Here is a 24,407-nt window from a genome sequence, read left to right on the forward strand (position 1 = left end):
TTTTCTGTGAGCAGCTCAACAGATCATTAAGTACATGGGAAGAAAAGGGAATAAAATAAAATACATAATAGGGCAACACAACATATACAATGTAACTACATAAGCACTGGCATCGGATGAAGCATACAGGGTGTAGTGTTCATGCCACATTTGCCAAATTTCCTTAGTTTCCTGAGAAAGTATAGGCGCGGTTGTGCTTTCTTGTTTGTAGCATCGACGTGGGTGGACCAGGACAGATTGTTGGTGATGTGTACCCCTAGGAATTTGAAGCTGTCAACCATTTCCACCTCGGCACCATTGATGCAGACAGGGGTGTGTACGATACTTTACTTCCTGAAGGCAATGACCAGCTCTTTAGTTTTTCTGGCATTGAGGGATAGATTGTTGTCGTTACAGCACACCACTGGGTTCTCTATCAACCTCCTGTACTCTGACTCATCGTTGTTCGAGATCCGACCCACTTCGGTTATGTTATCAACAAACGTGTATATGGAGTTGGAGCCACATTTTGCCACACAGTTGTGTGTGTATAGGGAATATAGTACGGCTTCATTTATGATAAATTTCTTTGCTCTACTATGTGCATCATGGCTTTTTTTAAGATTACCTTGGCTGGTCTCTACCTTCCCTTGCAAATTAGCAAACCCGAGGCTCAGCTTTGTTCTGAGACAACATTTCATTAGCAGTTCTGGTGGAACTCCCGTTGTTGCATGCGGACTGGTACAGTAACTAAGAAGGAAGCAGAAGAATTTGGTTTCCATGGTTACTCCTGACAATTTCTTTAGACCAGACTTTAAAGCTGGTCTGCTCTTCCGGCTTGTCCGTTCGATGCAGGTGGTAAGGCGCAGTTTTGATGTGTTGAGACTGGTTAATGTTCTTGTGAATATGTTTCCATTTTCTGATACAATGACCTTGGGTAGTCCATGAAAATCATTGGTGTAATCTTTCAATGGTAGCATGCGATGTAGGTGACATCACCACAACAATATCCATCCATTTAGAGTGTGCATTGATCATGAGCAAAAACATTGTTGCCAGGAGTGGACCAACATATGGATCTGTGCCCATGGCTGGCCAGGCTATTCCCAAGGGTGCAGTGGGACTGTAGCTGGCGACCTTTGTTGGCACTGTTGATCATGCTTGACTAGCTTATCAATATCTCCATCAATGGCAACATAACTCCCAGCGAGCATCTTCATCTTAGCGATGCCAGAATGAGCGCTGTGTAATTAGGTTAGGAGCAGCTCTCTGCCTGGTATGGGAATTATTACTCTTGCTCCTCAGAGCATGATGCCATCCTGACAACTCAATTAATTATTGCGGGTAAAAAATGGTTTAATTTAGACACTGGCTCATTTACCTATCCTGTCAGTATCTTGTCTCTCTTTGGACAATGTGGATCTCAATTGGTCCTGTTCCTGATCTCCTTCGCACAGACTAGTATTGTGCCTAGAAAATTAATGCTAATACTATTTCTTGGGGTACACGAATACACTTTCTCGCAAAGGTAGGTCCGCATTCGCTCTGCATGTTCCAGGTCAATGTTTGAAAATACATTCGTAGGTGGACAGAATTAATTCCCATTGCTGAACTCTTGCTGAGGCTATTGGTGGGATAGCGGTGTTCTCTTTGAAGAGGCCCAAAAGCGGTTTGTGGTCAGAACCAATAGTAAAGCGTCTATCATGTAAGTGCTGATGGAATCTCTTGATGCTGGAAGATAGTCCTTCCTTCTTGAGTACCTTTTTTTGGCCACTGAGAGGATTCTTGACACATACCCAATCGGCCTTTCAGAGCCGTCATCCATCTCATGGGACAACACCGCACTAACGGCATATGGAGAAGCAGCGCAGGTCAATATTAGTTCTTCAAATGGGTTAAAGAATACAGTAATTGCTTCAGTCTGTTGAAAGCCTCCTCCTGGGAGCCTTCCAAGACCGACTGATATTTAACAGAATATCCAAGAGGGCCAATGTTGGTTAAAAACCATTCATAGTAGTTTACCATCCCCAAAAGTGAATTGAGTTTGGTTATGTTTGTAGGGAAAGGCGCCTCCTTTATCACCCTAACCTTATTACGATCCGAGACTAGGCCCTAACATTTGCTAGGATATCAGACAAGAACCCCAACACATTTTTACAATTTGTAAAACTTGTGAGGCAAGGATACTTGGCTCCAGGAGTGATTCCAGCACAAATAAGGACATGGTATATTTAAACAAACTTTATTATTAACACAGTATTAAATTACCTTAACGTCACAGAAATATCGCCTACAATTACAAGATTGCTTGAAGAGAAAGAAAGATACTTTCAGTAAACAAATTGAGAGTAATCAAACAGGGGCTGGTTTAGTACAGGGTTAAATAGCTGGCTTTTAAAGCAGACCAAGGCAGGCCAGCTGCGCATTTTTCACAATCTGCAGATCCCTGTGAATTAATGCTGAATCTGATAGCCTTCTGCCAAAAGCTCAACTCACAGGTATTATTGTGGGACCTTTTACTTTTATTGCTTCTCCCGTGTACATTTTCAGCTCGGCAGAAGTGCTCTCCAAGTCCAATGGTTGGGCACCCTCTCTCAGTTGCTGAAATGTGTGCTCACCCATCACAGTGGCTGATGTCCCTGTCTACATCCATACTTAGAGGCTTCCCATTTACGTGGAATGGTACAGTTATAGAGTCTGGCTTGACTGCTTTAAGTTTAAAAAGAGAGGAAGCATCAGAATCAATGGTGTCGGGCTCTTTCAGATTGTGTACTTGTAACATCCTGTTACATGGCAGTCTTGACTTAGTTCTGCACTGTTTTTTCAAATGTCCTCTTTTATGACAATAATGACACTCCGTCTCGTTAAACTAATATGATTCCCGAGCATGGTTTCCTCCACATCGATAAAATTTCACCATTGTCTGATTGCTTTCGCTATATCTTTGTGTCTGTGGCTTCAGCAGTTTTGGTGCCACAGCTGGTAGCAGGTTCCCACCCTAATTGGAATGCAACACCATTTTGTGCACTCTGCAGCTCCTGTGAATCTTTTTCAGCACTTTCCATTGGCCAGCACTATCTCCATTGCCTTTATGAAATTTGTCAACCTTTGCTAGCAACCATCGCTGTATGGCATTGTTGCTCACATCATATACTAACCGCTCCTGCATCATGTCGTTTAAGATTGTTCACAATGCCCTTAAAATTACTTTAGTTTAGCTACGCAAGTCAGGACTGATTCACCTGGGGCTGTCTTCCTCGAATTAAATTTGAATCTCTGGGTTATGACTGATAGTTTTGGTTGAAAATGACCCTTCACTAAATCCACAGGCTCACTGAATGACTTGGAGTGGGGTGCGCTTGGGGTGGTGAGACTGCGAAAAGGATTGTAGGTCTGACTTCTGCAGGCGCTCAGAAGAATTGCTTTGTGCATTGCCTCCTCCCCTAATTTGTTCGCCTGGAAATAAAATCCAAGCCGCTCGATGTATTGACTGGAGTCCTCCGTGGAGGTGTTGAATGGGTCAATCTGCCCAAATAAAGGCATTATGGTGAGTATGTTTCTTTTTTTATTCAGTATTCACTTAAAATGCAATACTCACAGGTGTAGGATTAAAGGCAGGGCCAGGATAATTTTTCCTCAGCGCCAGATGCGAAGATGTACTCCCTTTAAAAAAATTTGTTCCTGTGTGCATCGTTGGCTGGGCTAGCATTAGTTGCCCATCTCTAATTGCCCTTGAACTGAGTGGCTTTCTAGGCTCTTTCAGTTTGTGGGGGGGGGGGGGGGGGGGGGGGGGGGGTGCAATTACGAGTCAACCACAATGCTGTGTGGGGTGTGGGTCTGGAGTCACATGTAGGCCAGACCAGGTAAGGACAGCAGATTTCCTTCCCTGAAGGACATTAGTGAAGCAGATGGAATTTACGATAATCGCGGATGGTTTTATGGTCACGATTAGGCTTTTACTTCCAGATTGGGACCACAGAGCATTACCCTGGGTCTCTGCATCACTAGTTGAGTGACAATACCACTATACCACCACCTCCCCTGGAGGCTTTACAAGGTTGCTTCATGAGCTGTATGCTTTGAGCTAGTCCATAGTACACTCATTCTAACGAGGAAAATTCCTCTCCTTAGAGAGATTCCCCTCGCTCAGTGAGGCTGGTCTTAAAGTGACAATCACACGAGAAGGCAGGTGTAATCTATGCATGTTTTTAAAAGTTTAAACTTTGGAAAACTCTTCATGAGCTTTTTAAACAACTTTAAGTGGCCTCAATTTGCAGATGTATCACAGTTTCCCCCACCCTGGTATTGATTGGTGATGCCAAGAATTGCATCTTGAAACTGACATGCTACCTGACACCGGTATTTTCAGCGTCTATGTCTCCATTCTGGAATTTGGGGGACACCTAAATATCAATCTCCTGTGTCAGTTTTGTCTCGCAGACCAAGATCTTTGAACAAGATTTAATCATCCATCGTAATTTCTTCTTCTTTTGTTCAACATCCATTTTCCTCGTATCTCTTAGGACATTTTTCTGCATGAAAGGTGCTGATGATTACAGTTCTTATGCAGCGTACAGTTTTATTTGCTGCTGTCTCTCGCTCTGTTGTTCTTCCTGGTGTGGGGAGGAACACCGAAAAAAAGGCACCCTGTATCTTCCTCCATCCTTGGTGTTTGCCATGGGAAATCCGTGTCCAAAGCTGTTCTCAGTGCTTCTGAAGAGACTCGATGGACTTTATTTACCCTATAGAAGTAGAATGTAAATGCAGGATTTAAGGCAAGAGCCCATTAGTAGTCAGGTTTGTATTTCCTTTTTAGTACCATGCCCACTTGCCTCAGGAAAATGCTGTTGACTCTGAAAAATAAACTGCTAACTGATGTCGCCAATGTAACCACAGGAGAACATGTAAGGGCTCATAGTGTTCAGTGATGAAAAAATGGTTACAGCGAATGCTGTGACCGAATCGCCTTAAATGTTAACTGCACAACTTATTTCTATTCATGCAAAATTAATTGTTGGAATACATGAATGAATGTATTAGAATTTTTAAACATTAGTACCATGCATTAATTATTTCCGCAGACAGGCATTGGTGGCAGTGCAAGGGTCTGATAACCATTATCAGGAAAAGGTCAGGCCATGGCTTGTGACTTCCTTAGAATGAGAAAAGATACTGGAGTGAAGGGTCGAGTGCGTCTACCTTCCTTTGTACCTCAATTACTAGCCAAGGAATAAGTCAGTAAACCTACCAAAAAAATTACATGTTTCACCTGCAAAGACACTGGCTCCACAGGCCAGCGGCCTTACAGCACTTACTGAAATTATCATTCTTCATGTGAGTGTCAATCACAAACGAGAGCAATTCTGTCCGTAAACCTGACGTTCACTTTCCAGCAGGGGTCACTGGCTAGCTATCAGAAGGAGCAACTTGGATTTATTTTACATTCTATGGCAGTTCAGCAGCTTACTCCAGTTTGACGCGGTCATGTTGTGGGTAGAACCTTTAAACAGTCGAAATTCGAGGAAGGCTAAATAATCCTACATATTACAAAGTAATATAAAATAATATAAAAAGAAACATAAATATAAAGTGGTGATAACTTTTTTTTAAACCCTGCTAGCTTTAAAACGTAATACATGACTTTTTCCATCCTATTTGTACTGTGTTGTTTTCAGCATTCACAACAATTCTCGGAGGGCACAGCATCAAAAACAAGCCCACTATTCTCTTTTTGTAAAAAGCATGTTATAATTGACAGAAACTTGATTGCATTTATTTTCGGCTTTTGGGTTTTAAAAAATGAAAAATCTTTTATCACAAAAATCTTGTATCAAAGCCTGTTATCTTCTCTGTACGATTGCTACAGTATGTTTTAAACGCATAATCACTCAGTTGCAATTTACTTAATACTAAAGTTAAACATAATTAAATTCAAGTGTCTAACTGATCAACCCTCTATGACCTGTGTTACTAACTTTAAGATGTACACACACATATTCCTGTTTTCCTGTTGGGGCTGATTTAGCACACTGGGCTAAATCGCTGGCTTTTAAAGCAGACCAAGGCAGCACGGTTCAATTCCTGTACGAGCCTCCTCGAACAGGTGTCGGAATGTGGCGACTAGGGGCTTCATTGAAGCCTACTCGTGACAAAAAGCAATTTTCATTTTAGCTGTGGCTAAAGATTACATCGGGAACATAAAAGGATAACGCACTCCCCTGCTTTGGTTTACAGAGAAATTGATTAGATTTAGTAATCAGGTTTGAAATAATTATTGTTAACTCCCGATGTAAAAAGAAATTAGTCTTTAAAACGAGATACTGGTTTGGAGAGGTAGGGACTCTCCTTCCAACAAGGATGTGAACAGGGCAAATGTCACAACACGAGGTTTGTTACACTGTTGCCTTTTCCTTCAGCTTAGTTTACTTTTATGAAGCGTAACAAACGTTTTGCTGTTAAAAGTTTGAAATGAGAAAACGTCTTTTCTGAGGCAAATGGGACTTTCCTGGCTGCTTAGCACCAAAGCCATTTTAATTATTTTTCAAAACGCATGTTTAATTCTAGTTGCTTTATTGTGTATTCACTTTTACACTGAGGTGGGTCTGGAGACATTGTGGAGAAACAAAGTTAAGAGAAATTGCATCAGAGACTATGTTTTCCAACAAATTCATTTCACAATGAGTTCACAACTAACCGTATAACTAATCATAGATCATAGAATTTACAGTGCAGAAGGAGGCCATTCGGTCCATCGGGTCTGCACTGGCTCTTGGAAAGAGCACCCCACTTAAGCCCCGTAACCCAGTAGCCCCACCTACCCTTGAATGCTTGAAAAGTTGAAATTTCTAATTATGATAGTTGCATTTCCCTTTTTTCTGTGCCAGTACTCTGTCCATGTGGTCATTATTCCTTAGTGGGTGCTAGCAGACCACTCAACTACATGGTGCATCACAATTAGGGTCCCATTCCTGCTTCAACTAGATTAGCAAATGAATTAGGGCAGCATCGTAGCACAGTGGTTAGCATTGTTGCTTCACTGTGCCAGGGACACGGGTTCGATTCCTGGCTTGGGTCTCTGGGCGGAGTCTGCACGTTCTCACCTTGTCTGCGTAAGATATATTCCGGGTGCTCCGGTTTCCTCCCACAAGTCCAGAAAGACATGCTGTTAGGTGAATTGGACATTCTGAATTTGTCCTCAGTGTACCCGAACAGGCGCCGTAGTGTGGCAATTAAGGGATTTAATGTCCTTACAAAAACTTATATAGCGAGGCTAATGAAGAAAAACGTCCCAATATACTTAGGATCCTGGACTTTATAAACAGAGACATTCCTTACAAAAGCAAGGAAGTCATGGTAAACCTTTATCAAACACTGGATCAGCCTCAACTAGACTATTGTGTCCAATTCTGAGCACCACACTTTAGAATGAATTTACGGAAATGGTTCCAGGAATGAGGGACTTCAGTTGCATTGGAGTTTAAGACTAGGGAGGTTATGTTGCAATTGTATAAGGTGTTAGTGCGGCCACACCTGGAGTATTGTGTTCAGTTTTGGTCTCCTTGAGAAAGGACGTACTGGCGCTGGAGGGTGTGCAGAGGAGATTCACTAGGTTAATCCCAGAGCTGAAGGGGTTGGATTATGAGGAGAGGTTGAGTAGACTAGGACTGTACTCGTTGGAATTTAGAAGGATGAGGGGGGATCTTATAGAAACATTTAAAATTATGAAGGGAATAGATAGGATAGATGCGGGCAGGTTGTTTCCACTGGCGGGTGACAGCAGAACTAGGGGGCATAGCCTCAAAATAAGGGGGAAGTAGATTTAGGACTGAGTTTAGGAGGAACGTCTTCACCCAAAGGGTTGTGAATCTATGGAATTCCTTGCCCAGTGAAGCAGTTGAGGCTCCTTCATTACATGTTTTTAAGGTAAAGATAGATAGTTTTTTGAAGAATAAAGGGATTAAGGGTTATGGTGTTCGGGCCGGAAAGTGGAGCTGAGTCCACAAAAGATCAGCCATGATCTAATTGAATGGCGGAGCAGGCTCGAGGGGCCAGATGGCCTACTCCTGCTCCTAGTTCTTATGTTCTTATGTTCTTATGCATTGGCAAATCCAACCCAGCCAATTATCTCCCTATCAGTCTACTCTCCATCATCAGCAAAGTGGTGGAGGGAGCCATCAATAGTGCTATCAAGCGGAACTTACTCAGCAATAACCTACTCACGGTCGCTCAGTTTGGGTTCCGCCAGGGTCACGCAGCTCCTCAACTAGTGTAGAGCTGGTTTAGCTCAGTGGGCTAGACAGCTGGTTTGTTATGCAGAACAAAGCCAGCAGCGCAGGTTCAATTCCCGTACCAGCTGAGAATTCTGAATTCTCCCTCCGTGTACTCAAACAGGCGCCGGAATGTGGCAACTAGGGGCTTTTCACAATAACTTAATTGCAGTGTTAATGTAAACCTACTTGTGACAACAATAAAGATTATTTACATTTTACATTTTCCTCTTTAAAACCTTGGTTCAAACATGGGCAAAAGAGCTGAATGCAAGAGGTGAGGTGAGAGTTAACAGGACCAGAGGGATGGGGATATCTACAATTCATACTATGCGGTTTTTTTTTTAGCATGAGCTTAGGTGTTTTGTTTTCATTTTGGCTTGGGTTTGTGAGGGAGAGGGAGAAGGTGGGTGTCTTTGTTTGTCTTGTTGTTTGCTGGGCTATTTGGTTGTGGTATTGATGGGAGACTGAGGGGAGGGTTAGTTTTCTGATGGTGGCTATAAACTTTTCTTTGTTCTGTTTCGATGGGGAATTTAGCAGCCATCTTGTGTGGGCCTGATGTCGGTTCTCCTTGAGTAGTTGCTGCACTGTCCCACAAAGGGGGAAATGACTGACTCTGGGTTTTGGGTGGGGTGAGGGGGGTGGTAGATGACTCCCTAATTGGCTGGTCATTTGGCATGTGAGTGGGGTTGAACTGCCCATTAAAAAGATCTCGGGTGTTTGTGCACCTTAGGAGTTTGAAGGCTGATGTGGTGCTGTTGCAGGAGACCCATTTGTGGATTAAAGATCAGACAAGGTTATGGAAGGGCTGGGTGGGGCAAGTATTTCATTCAGGATTTGACAGTAGGGCCTGGGGATCTGCAATTTTGATTGATAAGAAAGTATATTTTTTGGCAGCTAAGATTCTGATAGTTCTGAATTAGAGATATACAATGGTCATTGGGTTGTTGGCGGGTACCCCGGTGGTCTTGGTCAATGAATATGCACCAAACCAGGGTGGATACAGCTTTTCTCAAGTTTCTGGCTCCTGTTCCCAACCTGGACTCGCACCAGCTAATCCCGGCAGGGGATTTTAAATGTGCCCTCGGCTGGATAGATTGAGGTCTAAGTCTTTGAGTACTTCTTGGGTGGTAAAGGCACTTTTTGCCTTTATGGAGCACATTGAGAGGGGGGGGGGGGTCACAGACTGTGGAGCTTTTTACATCCAAGTGAGAAGGATTTTTCTTTTTTCTCTCAGATGTGGTGATATGTCTGCAAGCAATATCATAGGTGGCTGGTGGTGTGACCTCCAACCAGCAGGTGGTGGTACAGCATGCGGTTTTAGGACAGTGGTCATGTGACAAGGCAGTCCAATATAAGTGGGGGCATACCCGGCCATCAGCAGATGGTTGTAAGACATATAGGTGAACAGTCGTGCTCGGTGTAGTTCCAGAGGAGTACAAAGAAACGCCATTATCTTACCACATGTGATTCAATAAAGATGGACATGTCACGTCGTTTGGTAGATTCCTTGCTGGACATTGAACACCAAACACAACGTCGGGTACATCAGGTCTACACTTGGATCAACTTCTTTGTGGTGGGTGTATCTCTGCTTCCAGGGATGGTGTTCGGCAATAGTGCTTTCGGATTATGCTCCCCATTTTGTGGATTTGATGGTGGGGCCAGGCTTAGCACCCCCACCCCCAGTGGAGATTGGAGATGTGGTAGATAAGAGATCCTGTGAGAGGGTTTCCTCCACTATTGGGTTAAATTGATTTTAACGTGTTTGGGGAGATTTCGCCTTCCACGTTGTGGGAGGCTCTGAAGGCGGTCATTAAGGGGGTGATAATCTCTTATAGGCACATAAAGAGAAGAGTGAAAGCCTGGAGAGGTAGAAGTTGGTGGATGCCACCCTGGAGGTGGATCGCCAATACTCGCTTGCCCCAGAGCCGGAGTTGTTAGCAAGCAAAAGATATTGCAGTTCGAATTTGGGCTACATTCGATGGGCAGGGCGGTGCACCCGCTGCCACGCTCGATGGGGGCTTTTTATGAGCATGGAGAGAAGTCAATTGTCTGTTAGCGCACCAGTTGAGGTGGCAGGCAGCCTCTTGGGAAATAGTGCAGGTAGAGGACTCAAGAGGCAGGTTGGGCTCCACACCAGATGAGGTCAATCGTAGTCTTTATGATTCAGAGCCCACTGAGGATGGTTTGTCTATCCCGGTGGTAGAACGAGAGAGAAGGGAGGTATTGGAGTCCCTGCTGATCCCAGAGGTCATGAAATGCACAGGCTTGATGCAGTAGGGTAAGGGGCCGGGCCCAGACAGTTTCCTGATTGAATTTTATCAGATATTTGTGGGTCAGCTGGTCTCATTGTTGTTAGACATGTTTAATGACTCCATATCTAGAGGGATGTTGTCGGGCACATTAGCGCAGGAGTCAATTTCTCTGATTTTAAAGAAATATAAGGATTCAACAGAGTGTGGGTCGTATCGCCCTATTTCATTATTGAATGGGATGCAAAGTTGTTGACCAATATTTTGGAAATGCACTTGGAGCCCTGCCTTCCAGAGGTTATATAGGAAGAACAGACTGGGTTTGTTAAGGGCATGCAGTTGTCGGCCAATATTCAGCGATTGTTTAATGTTATTCTGTCCCCCACTTCAGCCCCTGAGCGGCTAGAACCGATCTGACGCTAAATTGCAATTCTCTGTCACTTCGACAGCGGCATCAATGCGTTCCGGAACGCATGTACAGTAAACACTGTTTGCATGTCATTAGTGGGCCCGACCCGGTATTCTCCGGGGCCTCTGCGATGCTCCGTGCTCCGCCTCTGATGGGCCGAGTTCCCAATGGCACGGTTCTCTTGTGCTTTTAAAAATCATGAAACTGGCATGGCGGCTGCTGAGGAGGAGAGAGAGAGGAGGCACACAAAGTGCCCAACATCGCCATACTTTGCTGACAGTTGTGCAGCTGGCCGGGTGGCTTCTGCCAGGGCTGGGGTGAGGAGCGGGGGGTGGCCAGGAGGTGGGCTGTGGGGTCAGGGTGGATGGGCACGGAACACCATTGCCCCAGCCAGCAAGGCAGCCATGCAGCTGTGCACGCCACTGACAGCCACTGTGAAATTAAGGCCATGGCTCATGTAGGTCCCACCCCAGGTGCCCTTTGGCCCCAGCCGGCCCATCAGCTGTGTGGCGTGCTCTAGCACAACCAGTGCTATCTTGTTGGCTGGGTGAGTGTGTATGGGGAGTGTGCGGCTGCAGCTTGTCAACCTCCCAAGTGTCAATCATGGACCTGGTGAATCCTGCACCATTTTTCATTGGTATCGATTGTGTTCCATGTGGTGCCGGTGCTAGCCCCTTAACAGTTGCTCAATCGATCCAGGTTGCTGTCATGAAAGTCCACGAATTCTGTGTCGGCGTCAACACTTAGTCTCAGAAACAAAGATTCCCGCCCAGGGTGTCTCTCTACGCGGATTATTCGTTGTTGTATGTGATGGATCTTCCTTCCAGAGGAGATAATGAAGCTGCTTAGGGGTTTGGGCTCCTTTTCAGGATATAATTGAACCTGGCCAAAAGCGAATGCTTTCCTGTGAATCTGCCAAGGAAGGGAACTGATCTGGGGACGTTGTTTTTTCACCTGGCCAGATCCAGCTTCTGTTATCTGGGACTGTGGTTTTGTTTTGGGCTGGTTTTATTTTGTAAATATTGTGTTTTATATATTTAATTGTTAAAATTTTCAAATTTTTATAAAACATTTTTAAAAACTCCACCTCATATTGTAGGGTCATCTTGATTTAGTTCAACATGTTGCATAGGGCACATCTGACTAGGGCACAGTTGAGTGTTTTTTTTTCCAGAGGACAGATGCCAAGTGTTGTTCATGGGGTTGGCGCATCGTACGCATATGTTCTGGTCTTGCCCTAAACTTGAGGTTTTGGGTTTCCTTGTTAAACACCATGTCAGGAATTATAGGGATTGAGTTGACCTTGCCCTTTGGTGGTTGAGTCTAGAATTGTAATTATACTTGCGTAATATGGCTTTTACAGTGTTATATTGAAAATGTTTAATTTTTTTTTCAATAGAGTTCCTTGGCCAGTAATCAGGGAAGAAATACTAGGCTCCTCCTCAAGTTTGCAATTTACCCTAAACTCTCTGTGGCTTTAAGGGCTGAATGGCCTCATCGTATTTCCATTTTCTTCGCCACTGCCATTTTAAATTTAATTCACAATGTACATCAGTGAATTTCATCTTGTAAGCATGGTTGTATTGGTTACTTTGGCAAACAACCCTGAATCTCTTAAGTGTGGGTGTTGAAGAGCCTCAGTAAAGTGGTCTACTGGTTCCAGTCACGACAGAATATTTAAAAAAATCTTTGAAATGTGACGAGGACAATTTGAGCTTCTTTGTACACTCACCTCCTATGATTAGCCCACTGAATAAATAATAGATTCATAAAGAATGTACTTGTTTTCTTTTAATAGTCAAAAAGAAACACATGCAGATAGCAGAACTCAGCCAGCTGAGTCCTGATAAATGTGTAAGTAATTTGCCAAGAAATGTTATGCTTTAATTAGGATTTCTTACAGATTGCTTGTGCAAAATAACCAATTTGTACTGAAATCCATCTAATGACTCTTTCTGCAAATTAAACAACACAAACACCAGTTTTCTAACATATTCGTGCCTTGATGTGTACTGCAAAATGGATTGACGATAATTAGAGTGTTGAACATTGAAAGCATGAATAAGGGAGAAAAGCATTATTCCTGGATGAAATTCCACTCTTCCCTGCTACATCTGGATTTGAATTATTTCGAAAAGAATAAATAGTAAGTGATTTTAGTAAATTGGAATTGCAAGTTCAGGCAGGCACTTGTTCAGAGGATGACAATTGTGGTGCTAATGAAAATTATGGTCTTCATTCCTGGAATCATCCACACATTCTAGGATTAGCCTAGTAATAAACTAAGTTTTGGAGTAAATCACAAGGACAGATGTGTCATTTTAAGATGTTCAACATGACAATCCTATGTGACCATCTCATCAGTCGTAGCACCAAGAAGAGTTGAGATATCCAGAAACCAGTAAGAAGTGTCACAACACCGGCTTAAAGTCCAACAGGTTTATTTGAAATCGCAAGCTTTCGGAGCGCTGCTCCTCCATCAGGTGAAGTGGAGGCAGGTTCACAATCACAGAATATGCAGGAGAGACACAATTACAAGATAATTACAGATGGGAATGTGAAGAATGGTTGGAATGTGAGTCTTACAGGTACAGACTGTGTGAGTGAAGTAAGGGATAATCACAGGTAATCGGGGTGTGAATTGTCTCAAGCCATGACAGTCGGTCCAGGCAGTATGAAGGGGGTTACATGTAATGTGACATGAACCCGAGATCCTGGTTGAGTCCGTCCTCATGCATGTGGAACTTTGCAGACGCTACATCGGATGAACGGACACCGCGCAACAATTGCCAGGCAGGAATGTTCCCTTCCAGTCAGGGAACACTTCAGCACTGAAGGACATTCAGCCTCCGATCTGCGGGTAAACATTCTCCAAGGCGGCCTTCAAGTCACACGACAACGCAGAATCGCCAGTAGAAACTGATAGCCAAGTTCCGCACGTGTCTCTGCCTCTATATGCTGTGATTGTGAACTTGCCTCCACCTGATGAAGGAGCAGCACTCCGAAAGCCTGTGATTTAAAAATAAAACGTTGGGCTTAAACCTAGTTTTGTGAGACTTCTTACTGTGCCCACCCTAGTCCAACGCCGGCATCTCCACATCATATCCAGAAAAGAGAAGAAATGGGGAGCCATAGGGGCTTATACTAAAGTTCAGTCTACAGCCAGCAACATCCCTCTACTGGTAGAATACGGAGCAGCAAAGGTCATTCAGACAACCCAGCAAAGTTGCCCATCCATTTTAGTGATCCGACTGGAGAAATGGGATATTAAATAATAAGTATTGTCCATGCTCAGATTCTACTTGATAATATCCTAACTTGCATTTGACTAAACCTGCCATAACATGCACCCAAAGCATTGGAAACCAATATATTAACTGAGCTACTTTATTTCTGCGCATGACACAGTAAACATTCTTAAACACCTGATAAAGACACTTCAGCAACAAAGTGTATAATCTAGAAATAGCAAATGGCAGATTTTACCTTCCTGTGCTGATTTTAATACGAACATGATACCTGAATGAGTTATATTCCTCCTGAAAGGATGTCTTGAGTTTCAATTTGTAACTATCAAATATAGGGAGATGAACTTAACCTGGCGAACTATAACAACAAAAAAATTGTACATTAATTAGTTGTCTAATCAGTTGGCCTGAATCAAAGCCAAGATCAGATGGTATTTAAATGAATGCACAAGGGGGACCTGACCAATTTAAATTGATATTGAACTCATTTAAGTTTTAAAACTGGGTTAGCACCACTTACTGACACTTACTGCATTGTCTGACTCGTCTCCAATGCAGGATTCAAATCTGGAGCACTAATATTGTTGAACAACTACAATCAAATTGGTATGTCAGTAAAATTAGAAATAACAAACTTTTTTTTAAAAATCTGCTGAGTAATAAATTCAAAGACGATTCCTGAGTGGAAAGCACACAAGGAGGGCACTCAGTTCGGGGGAAAGTGGGCCAGGTATCTGAATCTTTAGAGACTGTAGCTATTTTTGAAAGGAAATCAAAGAACATTGAGTCTTTAACTACAGACATTCCTACTCTTTGTAGCCATTGGCTAGGTGTCTCCATTATTGATATTCTCAGGCCACAATGAAAAGCTCTCTGTACTAAAAAAGCCGCTTTGATACTTGACTCTACCAAGTTCACTTAACAGCTCGAAAGAGTGGCATGACTGGATCAGATGCACAATCGAAGGACATTTGCAGAGTTAAGCACCACTTTAATCAGTGATGCATATGCCTGTGGTACGATGCACTTAGAGCAGACCTGCAAGATTTTTGCAGTCAATATACTTTTCGAATAGGTACTGTCACACACAACATTTTACCTCTGGAGTTTGGATTGTAACACGCTCCAATGTGGCGTCTGAAATTCGGTGCGGCCTCAGCCCTTAAAGGGTTACAACTCAACTGTTGAAAGGAAAGTTGTGGTAGTTATAGAAAAGTTAACGAATGTCATGTCACAGTGAAGTGGCCACAGGACAGGAATGGCTGTCACTGCTATTGAAGAGTTCTGCTTATGCTTGATTTAAAAAAAATATCTTTATATTTGTCATATTTTCATCAAAAAATTAAACAAAAACAGAACCCTAACCATATAAAACCTAAAACGTAGGCCCATAGAACAAAAACAAAAGCAACCTCCCCCTTAGCATTCAACAGAAACCAACTCCCAAAAGTGCATAGTAAACAAACCCCAAGAATTATAGAACGCCTCCTCAACTCAAACTTCACCTTCTCCAGGGTCAAGAACTCCAGCAGATCCCCCCCACACACCGAGGCACAGGGCAGAGAAACTAACCTCTACCCCAACAGGACCCACCTACGAGCGATCAGCGAGGCAAAGGCTAAAACGTCTGCCACCGCACCCGCCTGCAACTCGGGCCGGTCCAACACCCCGAAAATGGCTTCTAAGGGACCGGGCTCCACATCCGTATGCAAACCCCCCCAGATAGTGCTAAATACCTCCCTCCAATACCTTTCCAGCTTCGGGCAGGACAAAAACATGTGAACATGGTTTGCGGGGCCCCTCCCACATCGTTCACAAACATCCTCCACCTCCTCAAACAGCTGGCTCATCTTTGATTTTGTGAGGTGTGCCCTATACACGGCCTTCAATTGTATCAGTTGTAATCGTGCACAAAGTTGAGGCATTTACCCTTCGCAGCACCTCACACCATAGTCCCTCTTCCACCCCCAACTCCTCCTCTCACCTCAACTTAACCCCCTTCATGGACACCCTATCCTCCTTCAGGATCCACCCATAAATCGCTAATACAACCTCCTTCTCCAACCCGCTCCCTGACAGCGCCACCTCCATCACCGAGGAGGCTGGCGCTAACGGGAAAGCCGGGAAAACCAACCTTGCAAAATCTCGAACCTGCAGGTATCCTTACCCCGTGCCAACCCGAACTTCTCTCCCAGCTCCTCTAAGCTCGCAAATCGTCCCCAAAGAAACAGATTCTTCATTTCCTTAATTTCCCCTCTCATCCCATCCCCGAAACCTCGGGCCCATCCTAGAACTCATGATTTCCCATAATCCGCATCCCCTTGACCTGGCCGTCAGCTTAAAATGTTGCCTAATCTGCCTCCAGATCTTCAAAGTGGCAACCCCGACACCCTACAGGAGCCCTCCTCCATCTTAACCCATCGGGACTTCCTCTCCTTAGCCCAACCCCGCACCTTCTCCACATGCGCCGGCCAGGAATTGTACAGTATGATCGGGAGGCCAAGCCCCCCCCCCCGGCCTGCTGCAAGACCACCCTGATAATCCTGGTCACCTTCTTCCCCCCAAATAAACGAGGAGATCAATTGTCCATCTCCTTGAAGAAGGATTTTGGGAGAAAGACCGGCCGGCATGAAAATAGGAAAAGAATTGCGGTAGATCATTCATTTTAACCGCCAACAACAGAAGGAGGTTGTCCCACTTTGCCAAATCGTCCTTCACCCTCCCCACCAAAGTAGTAAAATTATACCTTCGGAGCTCGCCCAGTCCCACGCCATCTGCACCCCCAAGTACCTAAAGTGGGTTGCAGCCAGACAAAATGGCAGCCCCCCCACCCCCGGATGGGAAACCATCAAATATTCGCTCTTGCGAGAATGACCCAAATCTTTGGAGCAGCCCCATTATATTCCCCACCAATGTTCTCGGCTCTGAAATGTACAGTCACAGATCATCGGCATATAAGGATACCCTATGCTTCACCCCCCCTCCACACACAATCCCCCTTCCACAACCCCAAGCTACTCAGCGCAATGACCAAAGGCTCTATAGTCAATGCAAACAGCGGGGGGGGGGGGGGGGGGGGGGGGGCGCATAGGACAACCTTGCCTCATACCCTGGTGCAGAGCAAAGTACCCCAAATTCATATTATTAGTCTGAACACTCGCCATTGGCTCCCTATGCAGCAGCCGTACCCATGCCACAAACCTTGGCCGATTCCAAATCTTTCCAATACTGCCATCAAATATCCCCACTCTACCCAATCAAATGCCTTCTCTGCGTCCAGTGCCACCTCCTTCTCCTCTCTATCGGAGACAGGATCACTTAACAACCTTTCCGCATTCGAAAACAGCTGTCTTCCCTTCACGAACCCCGTTTGTCTTCTCCTATCATCTTCGGGAGACACCCCTCCAACCTTGCTGTTAGCACCTTTGCCAATATCTTGTGGTATTGTCATTGGACTAGTAAACCAGAGACCTGGGGATCCAGGTTCAAATCCCACCACTGCAGATGGTGACATTTGAACTCGATAAAAATCTGGAATAAAAATTCTAACGGTGACCATGAAACCAGTGTCGATTGTAGTAAAAACCCATCTGGTTCACTAATGTCCTTTGGGGGGGATATTTGCCATCCTTCCGTGATCTGGCTTACATGTGACTCCAGATCCACGGCAATGTGGTTGATTCTTAACTGTCCCCTGCAATCGAACCTCAAATAGTAAACCTGGCTCACCCAACCCTTTCTAAACCTCACCTGATTCTTCACCCTCAGATGGATCTCCTGCAGCATCACCGTCAGCCTTTAGACTCTTCAAATGTACAAACACCCTCAGCCTCTTCACTGGTCCCCCTAACCCCCTCACGTTCCACATTACTATTCTGACCGGGGGTCTCTCAACCGCCCGCCCCTCCTTTCCACCATCAACATAATCACTGGGCCTGGCCTGGCTCGCCCCGTCGCCTATGTTTGATATCAAGGCACACAACGCTTCATTTTTCTTGTGACTGTTGAGATAATTAGATATCAATATCCAAACCACTTTGAATATAAGACCATTTCTCACTGTAACAGAGCAGAGAATTTATCCTGAAGTGTTATCTCTGGTTGTTTTATCTTTGCAGACTGCAGCAGTTGGACCAGCACAGTCAGGCCAGTGCAAAGCAGGTGTTGGAACTACTGCAAAGACAGAATGAGCTGTTAAAGGAGCGGCAGACCCTGTTGGAAAAGGTGCAGTGCCTGAAATCATCAGGAAATGTCACAGGCAAAGTAGGATTCGTCTGTTATCTATATTACATTAATCTGAGATAACTTGAGTAAACAAATAACATCATTTACAGCCAGTTCTTAGTGTTGTATTTTAAGTGTAGGACAGCACTTGCGACTTACCTCCACAGTCAATCCACGTAAATATGAAGGAAAGTCGAGGGGAGAGGCTTTGTTTGTTTAACAAAACTTTTTATAGAATAACCAAACTGACACAAAAATAATGCCCTGGTATTAATGGGGAGGTAACCCCTGAATTATGGGAAACAGATCAGTGGATGGGGTCGGGACAGTGTCCATTGACTGGGAAACAGGTAATCGAGTGCAGGGTGGAAGCACTCCTGCTCTTCATGGCCCACATGCAGTGCTGTAAGGATACTTACAGCTGACCCCACCACCTTCGAGTTGTTGGGTTTCCCCAAGACCTGGGAATGAGACAAGCCAACGTTAAAGTTATAATACAAGTTGCACGTCAGACTGCCAACCTCATTATAATACTGAAATGTCGAACCAGCTTCCTGGGAATGGTTTGGCTGCACTCCCCCTGCCCCAGCACAGTTAAAACTGATGTAGGTGGGTAGGGGTAAGGTTTGAGGTTTAATATTTTTTTTATTGCTCACCTGACACAAATCCACTTGCTTTTGGGGGGGGATAAAATTACCCAAATATTTTATTTACGGGATTGTAAAATGGACCATTTCCTCAAATGATGCTACAGCTGAGTATGAAGATCAGCTATTACATTTTTCAGCTATACAGAAACCCACCAGGGTCAATCAGTCCCTCACTGACCCATCAGGGTCAATCAGTCATCACTGACCCACCAGGGTCAATCAGTCATCACTGACCCACCAGGGTCAATCAGTCATCACTGACCCACCAGGGTCAATCAGTCATCACTGACCCACCAGGGTCAATCAGTCATCACTGACCCACCAGGGTCAATCAGTCATCACTGACCCACCAGGGTCAATCAGTCCCTCACTGACCCACCAGGGTCAATCAGTCCCTCACTGACCCACCAGGGTCAATCAGCCATCACTGACCCACCAGCTTAATTCAGTCTCTCACTGACCCACCAGGTCCAGTCAGTCCCTCACTGACCCACCAGGGTCAATCAGTCATCACTGACCCACCAGGGTCAATCAGTCATCACTGACCCACCAGGGTCAATCAGTCATCACTGACCCACCAGGGTCAATCAGTCATCACTGACCCACCAGGGTCAATCAGTCATCACTGACCCACCAGGGTCAATCAGTCCCTCACTGACCCACCAGGGTCAATCAGTCCCTCACTGACCCACCAGGGTCAATCAGCCATCACTGACCCACCAGCTTAATTCAGTCTCTCACTGACCCACCAGGGTCAATCAGTCCCTCACTGACCCACCAGGGTCAATCAGTCCCTCACTGACCCACCAGGGTCAATCAGTCACTCACTGACCCACCAGGTCCAGTCAGTCCCTCACTGACCCTCCAGGTCCTGTCAATCCCTCACTGACCCACCAGGTTGTAAATCTGGCTGTGCTACGTCTGCTGAGACCAGAAGCCTTCCAGGATGCACCGAGATGGTGTGACTGCACCCTATCGATTCACTTTGTTCCACCCTCTGCTTGAAGACACTTTTTCAGGTTTGTTCTTGATACTTTTTCATTCCTGGGCTAAAGTCACCTTCCACAATCAAGTTTCCACTCCCAATTCTCACCACATGTGTAATTTGGGAAATCAAAGAGCAGGGTGAACAGATAATCTCTTTACAACTGAAGTACATAGAGTTTATGCTGATTAGCAGTGTTATGCTCTTCACCTGTGCTGACAGCTAGCATTGTGAAAGACCATGGGCTGGATTCTCTCCCCCCCCCCCCCCCCCGGCTGGGTCGGAGAATCGCCCGGCTTCAATCCCGCCCCCGCCGTATCCTGAATTCTCCGACACCAGAGATTCAGCCGGGGCGGGAATCGCTCCGTGAAAGTCAGTGTGCCGCCGCCCCCCCCCCCTCCCCTCGCCCCCCGGCGATTCTCCGGCCCGCGATGGGCCGAAGTCCTGCCGCTGTCCTGCCGCCGTGGATCAAACCACCTACCTTACCGGCGGGAGCAGGCGCCGCGGGCGGGCTCCGTGGTCGTTGGGGGGGAGCGCGGGGCGATCTGTAACCGGGGGGTGCCCCCACGGTGGCCTGGCCCGCAATCGGTGCCTACGCCGTGGGGGCACTCTCTTCCTTCCGCCTTCGCCGTAGTCTTCACCATGGCGGAGGCGGAAGTGACCCCCTCCCCTGTGCATACGCGGGGATTACGTCAGCAGCCGCTGACGCTCTGGCACCTGCGCGGACTTCCACCGGCCGGAGTAGTCCCTTCGGCCCCAGCTGGCGTGGCGCCAAAGGCCTTCCAAGCCAGCCAGCGGAGCGCCAACCACTTTGGCCCGGGCCTAGCCTCTCAATGTTAGGGCTTGGCCCGTCTCCGCACCTTCGGGGCGGCCCGACGCCGGAGTGGTTCACGCCACTCCAACACGCCGGGAGCCCCCGCCCGCCGGGTAGGGGAGAATCCTGGCCCATATTTGTGTGGCACAGTGGTTAGCACTGCTGCCTCACAGTGCCAGAGACCCAGGTTCAATTTCTGCCTTGAGTGACTGTCTGTATGAAGTTTGTTCTCCCCATGTCTGCATGAGTTTCCTCCAGGTTCTCTGGTTTCCTCCCACACTCCAAAGACGTGCAGTTTAGGTTGATTGACCATGCTAAATTGCTCCTTAGTATACAGGGACATGTAGGTTAGAAAGGCTTACGGGCATAGGATGGGGAGTAGGCCTTTCAGAGGGTTGGTGTAGACCCGATGGGCGGAATGGCCCCTTTCTGCACTGTAGATATTCTATTTCTTAACATATACAATCAGTTAATCAAGAAACAGTAGAGTGTTATTTTGGTGAAATAGAACACTAATCAGTGCTGTGCTAATAAGACACTTTTCTCAGAAAGTCTGTTTTCAGCATGTAATTTTGGTCCTAATTGCTAATTACCATAATATGAACTTGTCAGGAGGTGCGAAAATAGACCCCTGGAAATTTAGCACCTGGACAATGAATAGATTTTTTGTGCACCCCACTCATCCAGCTCTACTGGAGATACAGAGTGCTGCGGCTGACACACAGCGGTATGTTGCAGCATAGCTCAGGAAACGTGATGGCCACACATGGTCTTGGAAGTGGCACTGGAGGTCCAGAGGAGGAGGGATGTCCTTTATCCACCAGGGGTGGGGGAGTGCAAAGAGTCCACCTTGCCCTCCTGTTTACATCTCCTTCACTCCTGCAGTAGCTGGTGCTGCTCCTACTGGCCTAACCTCTTCCTCCCATTCTCGCTGCAGATTAATGTGGATCTCAAGCAGTTCCAATGACCAGGCATCCCATTTCTACCTGTGACTCCATAATGTGTCCAATAAGGTTGGGTAGCACAGCGCAGGAACGGGCCCTTCTGCCCCCCCAAACCTGTGCCAATCATGGTGCCTGTCTAAACTAAAACCTTCTGCACTTCCGGGGTCTATATCCCTTTATCCCCATCCTATTCATGTATTGGTCAAAATGCTTCTTAAGCGGCACTATCATATCTGCTTCCACCACCTCCAGAGGTGCCAGCCTTTCCCAACAGAAATCAGTATTCCAGATACCAAAAATCAGTATTTTGGCAGTAAAATCTGGATTTTCATTTCAAAAGAAAAATGCCCACCAATCTGAAGTACAGCTTTACACCTTTATTGCACAGATCTAAAACACAAATGGAAAATGCAAATCCAATGCTTTTAAATACATGTACAGCACCTCGATGCGAGACCGTGCGAAGGATCACATGACACGCATGTGCTTGATAGTGTGCTGGGCGGAGATGAGAGGGGTCGGGCCTCTGCGCAAATCCCTGTCTTCCAGCAGCTGTCGCCAAGGAAACCAATCGAAGTGTTTCAGGAGGAATGCATTCACTGCAGCTTACCAATCAGCTCCTCTTCTCCCAGACACCCCCCCCCCCCCCCCCCCCCCCCCCCCCGGACCCCACAAAGCCAGCCAGCCCTTTACAGGGAGCTGCTTCTTAATTTTTTTTCCTTTCCTCCCAAAAATAACTCTTCTTGCTTAAATACTCCTTCAATGCGGTGTCAGGTAGGATTTGACCGAGGGTTGCAGTGGATTCCGTATTTCAACGCAAGAAATCGTATTGCCATATTCAAGCAGATTATCCGTATGAAATGTTCCGTATGCAGTGCTGCACCTCGCATCTCCCCCAGCAGCACGTTCCAGGCACTCACCACCCTCTGTGTAAAAAAAAACATGCCTCACACATCTCCTCTAAACATTTCCCTTACACCTATGTCCCCATATAATTGACTTTTACATCCTGGGAAGAAACGTCCGACTATTCACTCTGTCCATATCACTCAATTTTGTAAACCTCTATCAGGTTGCCTCGCAACCTTTGTGGTTCCAGTGAAAACAATCCAAGTTTATCCAACCTCTCCTCATAGCTAATCCCCTCCAGACCAGGCAACATCCTGGTAAACCTCTTCTCTACCCTCTCCAGAGCATCCACATTCTTCTGGTAGTGTGCTGACCAGAATTGTACACAATATTCCAAATGTGGTTTAATGACTTGTGGTCAAATGTAGCATGACTTGCCAATTTTTATACTCAATGTCCTGACCAATGAAGGAGAAGTCTTCAGAGAATTTCTATAACTTTTGGTAGTGTTCAAGTCTTAACAAATTGTTCCAGAATGTCTCCCAATGTGTTTCAAAAGTCCCCTTCAAACTCCAACAGCAGTGAACACTGTCTTCATGTAAGGTTCGAAAACAGATGTTATGACTTGTTTACTCCCAATTCGTTGCTCACTGTTGGAGGGGGTTGGGTCAGGTGTTAGTCACCAAAATGCCATGCAGTCTTATTAATTAACAGTAGCAAGAAATTAAGTGACAATCAGCCCCTTAATTTGAGCTTCAATCCTTTACCAAAATTGAGTCTTGTACAAAATGTGGGCTTAAGCCAGCATTTCAGCTTAAGACCCTTTTTGGCCTTGGAGGTTCCTTAATGCTAAAACATTTGTGGTAAATCATCTTCTTTGTGTCTTAGATTGCCAGTGAGTCTTGGAAGTAAAACGTATTCAGGATTAAGAGGTTTTGTTGAGACTGGATGATATAGTGCCCTAGCCCTGACTCCTTAGCCGATGGACAAGTAGAAATACTCTGGAAAAACAAGATTTAAAAGATCCAATAAAATTATTCACTACCAGCCAAAGCTGTCAAAGTGAGGGTTAAAGGCACAAAGCAAGGTTTCTAGATACATTTTTTTCTCATCTCTGTGGAATAAAGCAATACTGCCATTATGTGTCATTCCTACCCCTCCCAATAGAATGACAATGCAGATGATGCTTGGCATTTGAAATACATGTTGGGAATCTGCAGTTGGGAATCTGCATAAGCATGGATCAGAGAATTACTTTGAAGTGTGTGAATTTGCTCCCTCTCACAGATGCAGACTGCTTCCATCTGCCACAGAAAACTGATTTTCCGTTAGATACAAATGACACTGCCACAAATTTCCATCAAAATATACAATATGCAGATTCCCAAGGTCTGAAAGAGGACAGACCCTGATCGGACACAGCTGCTTCTGGTGGGAGTACTCTATCCAGGGGAATCCTCAGTCCAACAGTCAGATGAAACTGAGATTCTGGTCTCCTGCTCCTTGCTGTAACCATAAATACATTGCAGGACTAGGCACATGGCAGTACAGTCACCGGCTTCCTGCCTTTAGACTAACTGGATGTTTCTTCCACATTTAGTTGAAGGAATAGTATGACTTGCCTTGACTTTGCCACCCACACTCCCCCTGTTTTAATATCAAACTGAATGCATCATTATGTAACTAAAGCATAGTAAGGAATTAATTTGGGGACAAAATGTAAGTTAATTTTCTTTAACTATGACCCCAGTTGCTTCTTATTTTGGAGCAACGTCTATGTTTC

The 24,407-nt window shown here is 45.4% G+C and overlaps 1 protein-coding gene across 4 annotated transcripts in view; it reads left to right on the forward strand.

Moving 5' to 3' along the window:
* Nucleotides 1–24,407, forward strand: part of sdccag8 (SHH signaling and ciliogenesis regulator sdccag8) — a 595,448-nt gene that overhangs the window by 562,082 nt on the left and 8,959 nt on the right. For 3 of the 4 annotated variants that reach the window (XR_005462773.1, XM_038815187.1, XM_038815207.1), the window contains exon 17: nucleotides 18,277–18,421. Coding sequence is in view for 2 of the 4 variants with exons in the window: in XM_038815187.1 (XP_038671115.1) it covers nucleotides 18,277–18,421 (145 nt within the window). In the remaining 2 variants the exon portion in view is untranslated. The remainder of the gene's footprint in view (nucleotides 1–18,276; nucleotides 18,422–24,407) is intronic. The other variant, XR_005462774.1, reaches the window with a different exon arrangement.

This window comes from Scyliorhinus canicula, chromosome 1 (assembly GCF_902713615.1).
Source record: "Scyliorhinus canicula chromosome 1, sScyCan1.1, whole genome shotgun sequence".
In the NCBI taxonomy this organism is placed as follows: domain Eukaryota; kingdom Metazoa; phylum Chordata; class Chondrichthyes; order Carcharhiniformes; family Scyliorhinidae; genus Scyliorhinus; species Scyliorhinus canicula.